General features: G+C 38.8%; 1 protein-coding gene across 1 annotated transcript in view; it reads right to left on the minus strand.

Annotated features, from left to right (window-relative positions):
• The window catches only part of LOC106000805 (phospholipid-transporting ATPase IB-like), a 114,237-nt gene that overhangs the window by 7,202 nt on the left and 88,404 nt on the right, over positions 1–18,631 (minus strand). Inside the window, 5 exon segments of the mRNA XM_013036042.1 lie at positions 2,902–2,990; positions 5,581–5,688; positions 11,160–11,216; positions 13,379–13,440; positions 14,879–14,957. Of these exon segments, the coding sequence (XP_012891496.1) occupies positions 2,902–2,990; positions 5,581–5,688; positions 11,160–11,216; positions 13,379–13,440; positions 14,879–14,957 (395 nt within the window).

The following is an 18,631-nucleotide window of genomic DNA, read 5'->3' on the forward strand; positions in this document are numbered from 1 at the left end:
TCCTACCTACGCCCTCCTGTGTAGCTGGGATCACAGACACATGCCAACCACACTTAGCTTATTTGTTGAGATGGGGATCTCAGTAAATTTTTGCCAGGAGTAGACTTAAACTTGGATCTTAATGATCACTGTTTCCTGAGTGATTGGAATTACAGGTATGAGCCACTTTGTGGGTCCCTTCAATGGCAATAGTAACCAAATAGTATTTTTATTTGGGAATAGAAATGTTTACATTTCAAGAAGAGATGAGACCTGGAACCAGTGATAGTGCAGGCATTATCCTCAAGAGACATGTGGTTTAGTTCATCCCTGGGAACTGATACTTACATTCCAATATGGATTATGGGATTGGAACCCACAATCCTTCCCTTTTGTCAAAGAATTTGTTTGCATTGTAGAGCAAAGAGAGGAGCTGTCCCTCTCCAACATCAACTCCTAGGTTCATATTTTGAGATTCATATTTTGGGTTCATACTTTTCATTGTATCTCTGACACTTGCAGCCTGGCCCTTGCTCACCGCATCATCCAGAAGGGGAGACACTGGAGAAGTGGGAATCAATGAAGCTACTGCAGAGTGTAATAATTATGCATCTACCCATCTCTGCCCAGAACCTCATGTTTACTCTCAGGATCATAGAGTACAACCATATTAATACTTTCATTCCATTATCCACTGCTATCTTTGGTTAAAAAATTAATACCCAAATAAAGAATTTATCAAGCAACTTCTCTCTCTTTCTCTCCGTCTTCCCCTACCTCCTGCTATTCCTATGTCTCGGTCTCTGTCTCTCTGTTTCTGTCTGTCTCTCTCTGTCTCTCTGTCACACTGTCTGTCTCTCTCTCACACACACATATACACACATATAGAGGGAGAGGGAGGATTAGGAGAATAGGAGACATCAAGAAGAAATGAAGAGGGAAATAAATCTGATATATTTGGGGGCAAAACAGTGGGAAAGATCTAGGCTCTACAAATGGTAGAATACATTTAAGAAGTAGATAAGAACCAGGTGCTCACACCTGTAATCCTAGCTACCTAGGAGGCTGAGGATTGTGGTTTAAAGCCAGCTGGGGCAGGGTAGTCCATTAGACTCTTAGCTCCAATTAACCACCAGGAAACCAGAAGTAGAGCTGTGGCTCAAGAGATCTAACTTTGAGCACAAAGGAGCTCAGGGACAATGCCCAGGCCCAGAGTTCAAGGCCCAGGAATTGCAACAGAAGAAGAAAAAGGAGGAGGAGGAAGAGGAGGAGGAGGAAGAATTCAATAAGGAAAAGCAAAAACTGAAATTGCCTCTTCCAGTCTAAAGCTTGCGCCATTCATCAGTTAGTTTCAATTTACCATGTTTGCAGGGTGAGGAGCCTTTCTCTTCCAAGGGCCATTTGATATTTATATCATCATCTGCGAGCCATACAAAATGATTAGTACAAGCAGTCTCAGGAAGCTGATGAGAAGCATAGGAGAAACGTAATGTCTGTCTTCTCATGTACTAAATCATTTCGATGGCCTGATGTGACCCCTGGGCCTGATGCTTTCCACCACTGCTAACGCTCTGATGTTAATGAAATAGAACACATATAATAATTCATACTCTAAATGAATTGCTTCTGCTTTTAAAACCTTATCACTTCTTGAAACTTTAGCCTTAATAATAAGGATGTCAAGGTTTTATAATACCTCGTTTTAATATCTGAGGATCTTATTTTAAGATCTGAATACTTCAGTTTGAACCCAGTCCTGTCAGGAAAATCTGTGAGATTCTTATCTCCAATAAACCATAAAAAAAGCCAGAAGTGGAGGTGTGGCTCAAATGGTAGAGCACCAAATTACTATCCCTGAGTGAAAAAGCCATGCTTATAAGAGCCCAAGGCTCTGAGTTCAAGCCCCAGTACTGCACACAAAAAATAGGTTTATGGTTTTCCTTGCATTTGGTTAAAAAACTTGAGATTCTCTAATCTAATATTTAAGTACTCAGGGGAAACTATATTTGATAGATTCTTACTCCAAATTTTTTTTTGAAAGAGTGAAGGATACTTTTCTATTGAGTATATCCCTTCTGTTGCTGTCTTTGTATTCCTTCCCGTTTTCCTCCATTTTTTCTCTCCCTCCCTCCCTTCCTTCCTTTTATTACAGTACTGGAGCTTGAACTCAGGAACTTGCACTTGATCAATTTGCTTGCTTAAAGCTGGTGCTATGCTATTTGAACTATGCTGGAAACCCCACCTATTTTTGGTTAACTGAGGTGGAGTCTTGCCTATTTTTTTCTTCCAGCTCTAAGCCCGCTAAGTAGCTAGGATTACAGGTGTGAGCCACTGGTGACCAGCTTTATTTCTTAGTTTTTAATCAGTGACCCTCTGGCATCCAGTCTGGCTCCTTTAATACAGATAAAAATGATGCAGGTCACACTTCTAAAGAGTGGAGGGGTGCAGCCAAGTGCCGGTGGCTCACGCCTGTAATCCTAGCTACTCAGGAGGCTGAGATCTGAGGATCACAGTTCAAAGCCAGCCCAGGCAGAAAAGTCCATGAGAATCTCATCTCAAATTAACTACCAGAAAACTGGAAGTGGTGCTGTGGCTCAAGTGGTAGAGCACTTCCCTTGAGATGAAGAGCTGAGGATAGCGCCCAGGCCCAGAGTTCAAGCCTCACGACTGACCAAAAAAAAAAAAAAAAAGAGTGGAGGGGTACAATTGCTTTCAGGAAAAGCAATCATGAACAAGACATTCCATGCACTCTTCCATGTGTTTGAGTTCTAAATATTTTTTCTTTCTAAAAGAAAAGCTGAGAGCCATATCATTCAATATTCACAAAATGGCACTCAGTTTACTTTGAAAGATGTACATACAACTGGAAAAGAGTAAACACGAAGATCTATGTCTTAATTACCACTTCACTTTTCAACTTACGATTTCCAAAATACATTTGGAATCAAGCATATAACAGGGACTATGAAAAGGCCCAGCCAGAAATATGGACATATCAGTGTCACATTGGCCTGCAAAGAAACAGAAATAAAGAAAATTAAAGAACAATCCTTTAGTTCACCAGTATTGAGTATTTGTGCAACCATTTTCTCCTTCCCACCACAACTGGTGATTTGGGAAAGAAAAAATAGGCAATTATAGGCAACTTGAACTGTACAGATGCACAAAAAACAGATGGGAAGATGGGCGCTAGTGGTTCACGCCTATAATCCTAGCTCCTCAGGGGGCTGAGATCTGAGGATTGCAGGACTGCAGTTTGAAGTCAGCCCAAATAGGAAAGTTTCTATTCTGGTGATAGTGTTTTCTCTTTTTTTCTTAATCATCTTGTTAGGGGCTTACCAATTTTATTTAAACTTTTCAAAGACTCAACTCTGATCTTTTGTTGATTTTTCTCAGTTGTGAAATTGTTTCCCATTTCTTATCCTAATTATCCCTTGAAGAGAAACAAATCCTAGATACAACTATCAGTAGCTCAATATCTCATTTTACTAGCCAAGCTGCTTTCAGTTGTGTAATTTTAAAAGAATGTCCCTTATTCTTTTTATTCTCCTTGTTCTATTTCCCTCCCCACCCCGACTCCACCATGTGAGGGAACCCAAGAATGTTGAGCTACATCGTAACCATTTTATGTCATGTACAGCTCCAGGTGAGATTATAATGCCCCTGTCTCTCTTTGCTGACCATGTGAATGGAGGAATATTCTGGACAGCAAGGAATATCTGGACATTTAACACAAGGACAGCAGAAAATGTGCAGGCCACCATCTGGCAAAAGGGAACTGGTACATCCGCAAGTCCATGCTCAGGAGCTTTTCTCGACAAATTCATCTTCCCTGATGGGAGCGGGACTGGACTTTTTTTTCCTCAGTCCTGGCCCTGGGGCTTGAACTTTAGGCCTGAGTGCTGTTCTTGAGCATTTTGTTCAAGGCTGGTGCTCTATCACTTGAGTCATACCTCCACTTCCAGCATTTTGCTGGTTAATGGGAGATAGTCTCATAAACTTTCCTGCTCAGGCTGGCTTCAAACTGCAACCCTTAGATCTCAGCCTCCTGAGTAGCTAGGATTATGGGCATGAGTTGCTGCCACCCAGCTTAGGACTGTACTTTTTGTCTTGAGATATGGGATGGTCCTTATTTTGCCTCACAAAATTAATAAAACTTTATGCCGCCTTTTCTCCAAAACCCTCATTATTTATGAACTGGTGTTAGTTCATAGTACTAAATTTCCAATTTTTAGCCTCATTGTTTCCTTTTTCTAGTTTTCTTAGGTTTGATTATTCTTTTTTTTTTTGGTCGGTCATGGGACTTAAACTCCAGGCCTGGGCGCTGTCCCTCAGCATTTCAGCTCAAGGCTAGCGCTCTACCACTTGAGCCACAGCACCACTTTCAGTTTTCTGGTAGTTAATTGGAGATAAGAGTCTCATAGACTTTCCTGCCTGGGAGGCTTTGAACCGTGATCCTCAGATCTCAGCCTCCTGAGTAGCTAAGATTATAGGCATGAGCCACCGGTGCCTAGATGATTATTATTTTTTTCTTTTTTTGTCAGTTGTGGGTCTTGAACGTGGGGCCTGGGCATTGTCTCTGAGCTTTTGCGCTCAAGGCTTAGCACTCTACTACTTTGAGCTACACCACCACTTCTGGTTTTCTGGTGGTTAACTAGAGTCTCACAGACTTTTCCTGCCTGAGCTTACTTTGAACTGCAATCCTAAAATCTCAGCCTCCTGAGAAGCTAGGATTACAGGCATGAGCCACTGGTACTTAGCAGTTTGATTATTCATTATATAGCTTTTTGAGCTGGATAAAATAAGCCATTGGTCTTTTTCCAGGATCTTTTCTAATACATGTATATAAGCTTAAAATTATCCTGATAAGAAACTGTTTTGCTAGATATTACCAGATGATTAGCTATTTTTATTTAAGTCATTTTTTCCAGTGCCAGAACTATAATTTCCTTTGTCTTTCTCAATTTGGGTTTCAGATGCTCTTCATTTTTTTTTAATTTCCTAACAGAAGACAAAATAGTTGATCTGAGAATGTTCTCTATAGATGATAGATACATCATAATGAAAAATTCCCTTTGAAGACTTGTAGACTTTAAGTATTATGTCTATTGACTTCTTGCTGATGGTTTCAAATAAGTCTTTTCTCGTGTTCGGTTTCTACCACTCTTTTGTCAGGTTGTTTCAATATCAGCTATTTAGTCACAGTTGAAGAAGGATTCCCATCACTCACTCTCTTTCTTTCTTTTCTTTTCTTTTTTTATTTGTACAGTTCTGGAGCTTGAACTCAGGGACTCTTGTTTTTCCTTAGCTTTTTTGTCTAAGGCTGTTGCTTTACCACTTGAGCCACATCCACTCGCCATTTTTTAGTGATTCATTGGAGATAAGAGTGTCATGGACTTTCCTGTTTGAGCTGGCTTTGAACTGTCATTTGCACATTTCAGCCTCCTGAGTAGCTAAGGATTATAGGTGTGAGTCACTGGCACCTGGCTAATTTTTACCTTTTCTTCCTCAACTGTGAAAGTAGGTGACACCAACTTTTATTGTTAATGAAACTCGATTTTCATGAAGAATATAAAGACACTAATACTTGGTAAAACTAACCTGTCCTTTCATTTCTGGAGCAATACGTATGACAGGCCATAAGGAAGAGTAAATGGTGTAAAACACCAGCCAGATGACCATGCTTCCCCAAATTGCCACATGGCTGAACTGTAGAAAGAAGAGGAACAGAGAAACACTTTAATATTCTCTATTTAAAAGAAAATCTTTTCTTATATATTATGTTTTAGCTGGGTGCCAGTGGCTCACAGCACTAACTCAGGAGGCTGAAATGTGAGGTCATAGTTTGAAACCAACCTGCACAGACAAATCCAGGAGACTCTTACCTCCAATTAACCAGCAAAAAGCCAGGAGTGGAGGTATGGTTCCCGTGGTAGAGAAAAAGCCAAGTGAGAGCACAAGGCCCTGAGTTCAAGCTGCAGTACACACATACACACACACTTTACTTTTCCTCTCTCTCTCCTCTCACTGATCCCCCCCCCAGCCAGTCCCCATTTTGCACTTATGTCCCATTACTGATTGTCCTGATCATCATCATTTTAAGTCTATAGTCCACAAATGAGTAAGAATATGCCATGTTTAGCTTTCTGCATTTGGCCTATGTGATTCAACATTGTGATCGCCTGCCCCTTCCATCTCTGAAAAAATTTATAGCAACTAACAAAATATATTTGTCTAGGTCATGTGTTCACGTGTGAAAATATGCATGATCTTTCCATTACTTGCTATCTGAGATCTTCCAACATTCTTCTCAGAATACTTTGCTGTGACTCTAAGAACTTACTGTTTTGAATATGTGAAATGATCATCAATATTCCATTCACTCACACCAAGGGACACCCTGGGTCTTCAGTGAGAATGGTCAACTCTCAGAAGATGTCTATCCAAGTAGAGGGTTACTTCTGCTTACTTTATTGACACATAGAAAATCAAAAGTCTGAACAGAAATCAGCTAGAGAGGTAAAACGCTGACCAACTAATAGTTAATCTGTATAAATAGTTCTGAGACAACAATAAAAATTTGTGACTCTCGCTGGGTGCCAGTGATTCATGACCGTAAACCTAGCTACTCAAGAGTCTGAGAGCTAAGGATTGAAGTTTAAAGCCAGCTTGGGCATGAAAGTCCATCAAACTCTTAGCTCCAGTCAATCACAGAAAAAGCCAGATGTGGTAGAGCATGAGCCTTTAGCAAAAGGAGTTTAGGGACAGTACCCAGGCCTTGAGTTCAAGCCCCAGGACTAGCAAAAAAAAAAAAAAAAAAGTCTTAGATTGAACTACAAATGTGAGTCTGGTAGAGACTCTTAGCTGAAAGTTCATGTCTGGATCTGTGTACCAAATTCTGTAATTGCCAATACTAATGATCCTTTTCATAATCTAATTGTTGGTTTGGGTTTGTATCAGCAGAGGAATTATTTGGGTAAGTCACGTAGATTTATTATTATCACATAAAAAAGATGATTAGCTACACTAGGTGAACTTTGAGGCCTGAGTGCTCTTGTCTTGCTAGGTGCTGGCTCTTACTGTTCACTACTTGTGTCTGAATATTACAAGGGAAAACTCAAAGTGCTATGTCTCAAAGTATTGATATGTACTTATGAACCATCTTCAAAGGCAATTTTTTTATAATCCATTAGTCAAATGATTCCACTCTGTTTAGAGTAAAAGCACTTGTCTCGGCAGGGGGAGGGGATGGCCCCAGTGAGCGTGAGGATGGCAGAGCTCTGCTCATAACTTGGAACATCTGAAACTTTCAACATGTGATACATCCTCATGTCATCATTCCCTCACTGCTCATGTCACGCATTGACTGCATTCTGATTCAGGGTGTCCTCAGGTGGGTCTCTGTTGGGACGAGGCTGTTGTGGCGGGCCATTGTGCTTGTTCTCTCTCTTCCTCTGCCACTCCCTGCACCTAAGCAGTGGTACTATGGATTGAATCAAGCACTTTATTTATTTTTTGGGGGGTCTGGTCATGGGGCCTGAATTCTGGGCCTGGGCGCCATCCCTCAGCTCTTCAGCTCAAGGCTAGTGCTCTACCACTTGAGCCACAGTGCCACTTCCGGCTTCTTTTTCTTTTTGCTTATGTGGTGCTGAGGAATCGAACCTAGGGCCTCAGGCATGCAAGGCAAGCGCTCTACCACTGAGCCACCTTCCCAGCCCGAATCAAGCACTTTATTACTAAGCTACATCTCCAGGCCCTTTCCCATTTTCCTTTTTTCTCTCTCATTCTTTTTTCTTTCTCTTTCTTTCTTTCCTTCCTTCCTCCCTCCGTCTCCCTCCTCTATTTCTTTTTTGGTATCAGTCCTAGGGCTTGAACTCAGGGCCTGTCCCTGAGAATTTTTGCTCAAGGCTAGTGCATTCTACCACTTGAGTCACAGGTCCACGTCCAGCTTTTTGGTGGTTAATTGTACATAAGCATTTCATGGGCTTTTCTGCCCAGGCTGTGTTTGAACTGTGTTCCTCAGATCTCAGCCTCCTCATTAGCTTGAAGTACTAGCACCTGGCCTCTTCTTCCATTGTTTTTTAATGCTTTTTAAAAGATGTTGTACAAAGGGGTTACAGTTACATGAGTAAGGTAATGAGTACAGTTCTTGTTGAACATTGTTACCCCCTCCTTTGTTTTTTTTTTCCAACTATCCCTTCCCTTCCCCATTTCCCACCCCCCCCCACTGTGGCCAAAGTTGTAAAGATCATTTCCAACATAGTATCTTGTGAGTATCATTGTTGCAATGGGTCATCCTGTGCTCTTGTTTCAGCATTTTGTTATTCCCCTTCCCCTCCCCAAATTTGATAAATGTATATACAAGATGCAGGATGCCAAAATCAAATACAGTGACAACAGGGGATATATCATAGGAGGAAGAACATACGAAAGAAACAAAAAAAAATCACATAGGACATTAAAAACAACAACAACAAAGAAAAACCTCTTGTGTCCCTATCTTGGGGTTCATTTCACTTAGCATCATGTTATATGGTTATATGTACATAGCTTTTGAGCTTTTCTGCTCAGCCAACAGACACATGAAGAAATGTTCAACATCTCTGGCCATAAAAGAAATGCAAATCAAAACAACACTGAGATTTCACCTCACCTCAGTTGGAATGGCTATAATCAAGAACTCTAATAACAACAGTTGCTGGAGGGGATGTGGCTAGAAGGGAACCCTACTGCATTGTTGGTGGGAGTGTAAACTTGTTCAACCACTTTGGAAAGCAGTATGGAGGTTCCTCAAAAGACTCCACATAGAACTCCCCTATAGCCCAGCAATCCTACTTTTGGGCATTTACCCAAATGATCACAAACAAGACCACACTAAAGCTACCAGCACAACTATGTTTACTGCAGCATTATTCACCATCGCTAAAATATGGAACCAACTCAGATGCCCCTCAGTAGATGAATGGATCAAGAAAATGGAATTCTATGCTTCCATGAGATAGAACGACACTGCTCCATTTGTTAGGAAATGGAAAAACTTAGAAAAAAATCATATTAAGTGAAGTAAGCCAGACCCAAAGAAATATTTGTCCATGATTTCCCTTATTTGCAGTAACCAGTATATGTCTAGGATATTCTTCCATTCTTTTTTTTTTCTTCCATTCTTTTAAGACAAGTTTTTACAGCTATTGGAATGGACTCCAAACTTGTAATCCTCCAGTCTCTGCCTCCTGAGTAGCTGAAATTATAGGCATGTACCATCAGGCCTGGCTCCAGCATCTTCTTTCCCAGGGAAGAAGTCTTCCTTTTATACACATTCTCCAGCTTCCCCACAAGGCACAGTAGTATATAGGCAAGAGGAGGAAACAGTTCTCATTCCCAGCCTTCATGTTATTTGTGTGTGTGTATGTGTGCATTTGTGCTGGGTCTGGACTTTGAAGTGCCTAGCATTTGCTTAGCTTTTCCACTCAAGGCTAGTGCTCTACTACTTGAGCCATGCCTCCATTTCTGTTTTTTGGCAATTCAGTTCAGAGTCTCTTGGCTTTGTTTATTCAGGATGGCTTTGAACAGCAATCTTTACGTCTCTGTCTCCCTCATAGTTAGGATAACAGGCATGAGTCATTATCAGTGCCTAACTTTAAGAAATGTTCTTATTGGAGAAAATTTAACCACTAAGAAAAAGAAATACCAATTTATTATATGTTTAAATCATATTCAGGTGATATGTCACATTTATACTTTATGTTTTTATGAGATGCCAATTATATACATCTGTTCAAACTAAATGGTGGTGTACAGTTGGGAAGACTGCATAAGTTTGAACCCTAAACTTATTTCAGCAGGGAAGAAAAAGATGTATATATTGTATGCTTTAAGCTCTCCTAATACACATTCATTTTTTTCATAAACCCAGCATTTTTGGTGGTTCTGGGAATCAAACCTAAGGCTTTTCATATTCTAGGCAGGCATTTTACCACGAAGCTAAATTTTCAGCTCATCACATACATTTTTTAAGTATTAGCTAGAAATGAACTCATTCCAAGCTGTGCATGTCTGTGTGTATATTTATAAAAACAAATTATAAAAAATTTTAAGTTTAGTTGGGTACCAGTGGCTCATGTCTGTAATCCTAGCTACTTGGGAGGCTAAGATCTGAAGATGATCACGGTCCAAAGCAAGCCCAGGAAAGAAAGTTTGTGAGATTCTTTTTTTTTTTTTTTTTGGGTCCGGTCATGGGGCCTGAACTCTGGTCCTGGGCGCTGTCCCTCAGCTCTTCAGCTCAAGGCTAGCACTCTACCACTTGAGCCACAGCGCCACTTCCGGCTTTTTTTTTCTTTTTGCTTATGTGGTGCTGAGGAATCAAACCCAGGGCCTCATGCATGCAAGGCAAGCGCTCTACCACTGAACCACCTTCCCAGCCCATTTTGTGAGATTCTTATCTCCAGTTTACCACCAGAAAACCAGAAGTGGCACTGGGGTTCAAAGTGGTAGAGCACCAGCCTTCAGCACAAAAACTCAGGGAGAGTGCCCAGGCCCTGATTTCAAACCTCATGACTGGCCAAAAAACAAAACAAAACCCAAAAACAACTGTAAGTTTATAGAAAATAAAATTATTTTTTTTTAGAAAATAAAATTATTTAGTAATAACCTAAGGAAATTTTTATGTCAGTAAATATACAAGTATGCATATTTTCATAGTAGTATTTTTAGAAATAACAGATATTCATATCATGAAATGTAACAAAGTCAATAAATTAAATAGAAAAATGTGAAAAATCTATGAGTAAGTGAAAAGAGTAAGCTTCAAAGTAGGTAAATTATCCTATTTTTGTTAAAAAATAGTCTATATGGAGCAAGGATTTCAAAGTTTCTAAAACATCAATACCATTCACACTAAAAGGTACAATGTATATTTTTTGCCTTTTTCTATTCTCTGTAGTTGAATAATAATAATAATAAATGTGACATCTCAGGTAATAGCATGCTTATCTAAAGTATTTCAAGTGCAAGTTAGAATATAAATATGCCTTCATCCAATTTAAAGCATTGTTTAAACATGTGAAGCCAAATAAAGTAGAATATGGAGACCAGAGAAAGGCTTATTATTTGCCTAAGCTTGAGAGCAAATCGGCATATAAACCAGAAGAGTGGATACGGGGGAAATCCTGAAGCATACTCACATTATTCCAGGACATTGTCTCCAAGCCAGCTTTCAGACAAACTGTAACAACTACATACTGTGTGATGGAGAGGGGGAAAAGAATGGAAAAATGAATTAAAACTTTTCACTGGCAACCACATCCACCCACTTCTTTTGGACCTTCATTTCTATCTGGCAGATTCTGCTGCCATTGGTTGGTAAGTGTTCTTTCTGTTAGGTTTTAGTTCTGGGGAGACTTTCTTATCCAAGTTTAGAAACCTCCTAACATATAACTCAAATTGACATGCATATATATGCTTGTATGTATATATAATATGTATACACATACCAATATATGTGGATGTATACATATACATACATGTGTGTACATTTGTGTGTATACCAATTTCAGAAAAGTTGGTTTCTTTACAATATTGAGTCTTTTAGTCAATGAATATTGTTTCCAATAAAGTTTTAGATATTTTTTCCCAGCAAGTGTGTGAATATCATTCACTACTGGTTTCCATATGATTAATACCATTACAAAATGGTATTCTACATTTTTAAATTTTTCTAATATTCTTATATATTGAAATATAATTGATCTTCAAGTAGTTGTCATTATCTATTAATCTGATCATTTCTTTTCATTCATTAATTGTAATTTTTTGTGCTGGAACTAGAGCTTCACTCTTTCATTAGGCTTTTTGGCTCAAGGCTGGTGCTCTACCACTTGAGCCACACCTCCACTTCTGGTTTTCGGCTGGTTAATGGGAAATAAGCATCTTATGGACTAAACTGCCCTGGCTGACATTGAACCACAATCCTCAGATCTCAGGCTCCTGAGTAATGAAGGTTACAGGTATGAGCTACCAATGCTTGGCTTAATTGTAATATTTTATCTACTGAACTTTTTGTACTTTCCATGTATGCACAGATACCATCTAATGGTATCTGAAGAAAAATTTATATCAGTAAATACACAAGTATACATGCTTGTAGAATTATTTGTAAAATAACACATTTATTTTTAGAAATAACAGAAATATTCATATCATGGAATGTAACAAAGTCAATAAAGTAAACAGAAAAATGTGAAAAAATCTATGAATAAATGAAAAGAGGAAGTTTCAAACTAGGTAAATTATCCTATTTCCTACTCTTAAAGCCGTACTTCTTTTTTTTTCTTATCTTTTTGTATTAAAACTGTGTTGCCATCAAGAGAGCTGGTCATATGGGACTTTCAGAGCCAGACATGGTAGCTGGAACATACTTATAATCACAGCACTTTGGAGGATCATGAGTGTGGGATCAGCCTGGGCTAAATAGTGAGTTCAGGCCAACCTAGGCTAACACCCCAAGACTCTGGTTCAAAGACAAAACAATTCAAGAGACTGCTTTTATGAAACACTATGTGATTTTGCTACAAAATGTGTTGTTATGCAGCAACAGATGAGTGATATACTGACCGTTTTAAGTCCTACTTCCTTTGTTTCAATCTCCAATGTCAATATTCTTGCAAGTTTCCATCATCTCATACAAGCTATGCTAAAGCCCTTTACCTGAAGAGTTCCAAGGCTATATCCCTACCTACCTCTTAAAGTTCATCTTTACCATTATTCTAATTTCCTTCCCCCAAATCAGTTTGTTCTGTGCTGTTATTCAGCAGCTTTTTCTACTTTCCAGAGAGCACCAGGATTGTCTCCACCTTGGTCATTTGGGCTTAGAATCTTTCTCCAGCTCCTCAACCTTCCAATCAGTACATTAGAAGCGGTGGGCTAGTAACCTCACGTTGAGGTCTCAGGACTTCGTCACAGGGCTAAGAACAAATGTAATATTCTCTAATGGACTGATTAAGTGAGGGTATTATTCACACAGCATCCTTGAAAAGAAAGGGTAGAGATTTATGGATTGATTTGAACTTACCATCAAGCAGTGTAACATAGCTAAAAGCAAGATTGTCACAGAGCACTACCTACGTATACAAAAGGGGTGGTGGTGGTGCTGGATTGTAACATATTTCATATGAGCCCTACATTCTATTATTGTAAATAGTTCTAGAACTGTAGAATTAACTATGTACTACATGTGCAATTAACTTTGTGCTTTAGCAATTGCTACAGTAGTTTCTTCTTGGAAAAAGATATGAGTGTAAGTTTTAAAATTCACAGGATACTGTGATAGAATGGTTGATGTTCAATTCCATTTTTCAATTAGAAAGAAGGAAAATGATATAAAGTACCTGGATGACGATCTTACCGTATAGACGAAATTACCAAGAAACAAATAATCTGTAGTATACCCATGCTGCAGGACGACATCTGAAAAGTGGAAGAGTCATTTTCAGATCTTTCTGGAGTCTGAAACGTAGACTTTGTTTTTTTTTTAACCAAACAGAACCTATACTGGACATCAAAAATACTTATGAATTTTGGGCTATATTCTTAAATTACTGTCCATGACATCATCGCTTCCTATATCACAACTGGAAAATTCTTCCACCTTTTACTCCCTGCAATGACCTATCAGGCAACAAATGCAGAAACCAATGACCAGAATATGCAAGAATGAAAATCACAAGGAGTATGGTGGATGTGATTACCAAACCTGGATTAAGCCACTTTGTAGAATCTGTCCATTAAAAGTCCAAGTAGCTAGATAACAAGAAACTTTCACAACTTTGTTTGTCATAGTATGTCTTTTCTAGAATCACTAGTAACTCAGTACTTTGAAATTTCCTAATACTTTTCAAACAGTGCTAAATCTGCTGAAAACCCTATTATCTCAAGGTTAGGATGATTTCTCCTAATGTTCTCTACCCTTAAAAATGTTCTTAAATAAATGTGAGTTGGTTACTGGCTACAGGTGGCTCAAGCCTGTAATCCTAACTACTCAGGAGGCTGAGGATCCAGGTTTGAAGCCAGCCCAGGCTGAAATGTCTATGAGGTTCTTATCTCCAATTAACTAAAAAACAAATCAGAATAATTGAGCTCAAGTCCCTTGAGCTGTTATTCAGTTCAGGAGTTTACACTCCAAAATTGCCATTATGAACTAAGACTAGAAGGCAAATATATATATATAAAATTCTAGTACTGGACTTGCACACAGCAGCATCTCATGCTCTGTTCTCATTTGGGTTTTTCATTCAAAGATGGTGCTTGATTACTTGAGCCATACCTCTACTTCAGGCTTTTTGCTGATTAATTTGTTTTTCCTGGCTGGCTTCAAATTTGGATCCTCAGATCCAGCTAGGATTACAGACATGAGCCACTGGCATCTGGTCTTCATGTAATGTTATTTTGAAAATTACATAGCAGGAAAAGGAGTATTGGTCTAATAATGAAGTATATGGCTAAATTTCTATGTAGTTTTATTAATTCATGACATTGTCTTACTTGACACATTATGTTTTGGATGCGAATTCAAATTTACCATTAAGAGACATCTCTGATTCATTAGAGATGTGTTTGCTATCAGAATTCTTGATTCAAGTATTGGAGATTAGCAACAAATGCATGTGTGGCCTCAAGTTATGTGTCAGAGGCAAAGAGAATGGGTTCTAAATGTCATCTGATAAGTGTTCAGACTGCCATATGTTAGTCCAAGGAATATCTACTTTAGGTTTAGGTAGATGTTTTATTTTTTCCTAAATTGCTTTTATCTTTCCTGCCATTGTTTCTATGTACACACGTAGAAACACATAAAGTCAGAGTGAGAATAACACAGAGTGCTGAATGTTTAAAACAACATTGCTATTACCATGCTGCATCATTTTTGTGGGAAACCAGAAAAGAATGAAGGAGTGAAGCAAAGCCCACATGCACTGGATCCAAAACACCTACAAGACAGCAAAGCAAGCAGTCAGGGTACAAGCTTCGTTTATGCCTGAAAATAGATGACACTGTGAAGTGCGTTTGCTCTGTGTATGCTTTCCTGGAGACAGAAAAACTCTACTTTTTTATCTCCTTTAAAAGGAATATAGGATAATATTGAATAATATGTGGAAATATGGCATAATATTACTTGGAATTATACTATAATATTGATATAGAACAGGACACAATTATTATAAGGATATATCCTATACTTCATATGATATACTTTGATCTTTTGTCTTTTTTTGGGGGGGGCCCAGTTGTGGGGCCTAAACTCTGGGCCTGGGCGCTGTCCCTCAACTCTTCAGCTCAAGGCTAGCGCTCTACCACTTGAGCCACAGCGCCACTTCTGGCTTTTTTCTTTTTGCTTATGTGGTGCTGAGGAATCGAACCCAGGGCCTCATGCATGCAAGGCAAGCACTCAACCACTGGGCCACCTCCCCAGCCCTACTTTGATCTTTTACATCAACACTCTGACCTTCATTCACAATCATTTCTTTTTTTTTAATTGTCAAGGTGTTGGTTACACAAGTAAGGTAATAAGTACATTTCTTTTCAAACTTGTTACTTCTCTCTCTCTCTCTCTCTCCTTCCTTCCTTTTTTATTCCTTCTTTGTACTGGGGCTTGAACTAAGGGCTTTGAGCTCTCTCAGCTTTTTGGCTCACAGTTGATCATCTACCACTTGAGCCAAGCCTCCAGTTCCCACAATTTTCTTAAAGGAAATCTCAGTGATGGAAAATTTCTAGGTTCAATTAAAGGTATATATTTGTGATAAAAACAACAGAAATAATTCTTTGTTCTTTCAATTTTAAAATATAAGTTATCACATTTTCCAGAAAGTTTTATTATTATTATTTTTTGGTCCAGTCGTGGGGCCTGAACTCTGGGCCTGGGCACTGTCCCTTAGCGCTTCAGCTCAAGGCTAGCACTCTACCACTTGAGCCGCAGCGCCACTTCCAGCTTTTTTCTTTTTGCTTATGTGGTGCTGAGAGTCGAACTCAGGGCCTCAGGCATGCAAGGTAAGCGCTCTACCACTGAGCCACCTTCCCAGCCCTCCAGAAAGTCTTATAAGTAGACTTTAAGTTGTTGTATAATATCTGTAGCAACTACTCAAAGGAATTTTGTTATTATAACAATAGTCAGCTATTGATAATATGTAATTTCCAATGATATTTTATTGTTTCATTTATAAAACATGATGAGGGCTGAATCTGTCTCATAGATCACTGTTTGGTGATGATCCTACAATTAGTCTACAGATCCAAGAAACTCAAGGAACTCCAATAGCTCCAGGAAGCACAGGACAAAGGAAGTAATAAGATCATAGTGAAATGCTGCTATCCAGAAATATAAAAGAAAATCATAGAAAGAGCCACATGGAAAAATTACATTACGTACAGAATCATACAGATGAGAATGATGGCAATTTCACACCAAAACAGTACACACATGAAGACATCGGAAAACACCAAACACACAAAATGCAATACACAAAAACTACCTAGACTTTTCAACCAAGTGCCAAGTGTAAATATGAGTACTATCCTCCAAAGGTTCATATATAAAAGTTTTGTTACCATCTTATATGGAAACTTCAGATCATTTCAGAGACACTGGAATGTACCAAGACTCTGGCCTGTACCCTCTCTCTTTCTCTCTGCTTTTTGGCTCAAGATATAAATAGTTTGCTTCAACACATGTTCCATCTCATTGATAACCAGAGGCCCAAAGCTATGGAGACACTCAATCTTGAATTGAAAACTCCAGAACCCTCAACTAATTGCCCAGATCATTTCTTTGTAATGACCCAAAGCTCACTAATACCCTAAAGAAATTCAAACATCAAGTGAATTCTAAGAAGACTGAAAAAAAAAGAGCAAAGTGAAATGAAGGATATGCAATTAAGTAACAATTTTAAAAGTTTGAAGCAAAACTATAACAGAAATTCTAGACAGGAATAGATCAATAGGTGAAATAAAAACATAGGTTAGCTGTTATGGTGGCCAATGTTTGTAATCCCCAGCTATATGAGGGGGAAGGATCACAATGTAAGGCCATCCTGGATAAAACAACAAACAAGCCAGACATGGTAGCACGTATCTAATACTTCAGCTACTGGCAGGTAGGAGGATCATGGTCTGAGGTAAGCTCTGGGGAGAAGTATGAGATCTTTTCTGGAAAATAAACTAAAATAAGTGATAAGTGGTGATATGGCTTAAGCAGCAGAGTAGCTAGTGGGAGTCCCTGAGTTTAAACCCTAGTAGTATCAAAAAGACTCAGCAGCCACTCTGGTAGACTGGAACAATACAGAGATACAATATTGGGGTTTGAAAACAAAGTACATTTATTAGAACATGTAGATGTGATTATCAAGGATACAGATGTTTCTCCAACAAATAATGGAGAACACATAGCCTTGACATCTAGTGTTGGGAATACTGGATCTTCTATACTGAATATAGAAGATCCCCATTTCACACCCTGTCCTTAATTCAAAGTGGATCAAAGATGTAAATGTTTGGCTGAAACACTGAAACTTAAGAGAAGACCTTTGAAGATACAGGTAAAAGTAATATCTTTCTAAGTAGGACTGCAACTGCTCAGGAAATGTAAGGAAGAATTGAAACAAAGGTTTCTAAATTAAAAAGCTCTTTCACCTCAAAGGAAACAATTATAAGAATGAAGAGACAAACCAGAATGAGAGAAAACTTTTCATGGCTACTGATTGGATAAAGAAATAATATCCAGAAATATACAAAGAACTGGAAGGTTAAACATCAATTCAATTAATAACTGAGCAAATGAATAGTTTTGAAAAAGTAAAAAGGAACAGTAAATATATGAAGTAATGGTCAACATTCTTAGCCATAAAGAAAATGCAAAGAAACAACCACCCCATTAATAAGGGTGAAAGAATTAAAAAGATACTTCTCTGGAGAGAAAATAAGAATAGCCAATAGACACAAGAAGAAATGTTCAACATCTCTGGCCATAAAAGAAATGCAAGGGCTGGGAAGGTGGCTCAGTGGTAGAACGCTTGCTTTGCATGCTCAAGGCCCTGGGTTCGATTCCTCAGCACCACATAAGAAAAAAGAAAGAAAAAAGCCAGAAGTGGCGCTGTGGCTCAAGTGGTAGAGCGCTAGCCTTGAGCTGAAGAGCTGAGGGACAGTGCCCAGGCCCTACGACTGGACCACCCCCCCCAAAAAAACATAAAAGCAATGCAAATCAAAACCACATTGAGATTCCCTCTCACCTCAGTTAGAATGGCCATTATCAAGAAAACAAATAATAACAGATGCTGGTGGGGATGCAGATAAAAGGGAAAGCTACTACACTGTTGGTGGGAGCATAAACTGGTTCTAGAAAGCAGTATGGAGGTTCCTCAAAAAACTAAACATCGAGGCTGGAAATATGGCTTAGTGGTAGAGTGCTTGCTTAGCATGAATGAAGCCTTGAATTTGATTCCTTAGTACCACATAAACAGAAAAAGATGGAAGTGCTGCAATAAACATAGTTGTGCTGGTAGCTTTAGTGTGGTCATTATTTACCATAGCTAAGATATGGAACCAACCCAGATGCCCCTCAGTAGATGAATGGATCAAGAAAATGTGGTATATATACACAATGGAATTCTAT

The sequence above is a fragment of the Dipodomys ordii genome, unplaced genomic scaffold, assembly GCF_000151885.1.
Source record: "Dipodomys ordii isolate 6190 unplaced genomic scaffold, Dord_2.0 Scaffold243, whole genome shotgun sequence".
Taxonomy (NCBI): domain Eukaryota; kingdom Metazoa; phylum Chordata; class Mammalia; order Rodentia; family Heteromyidae; genus Dipodomys; species Dipodomys ordii.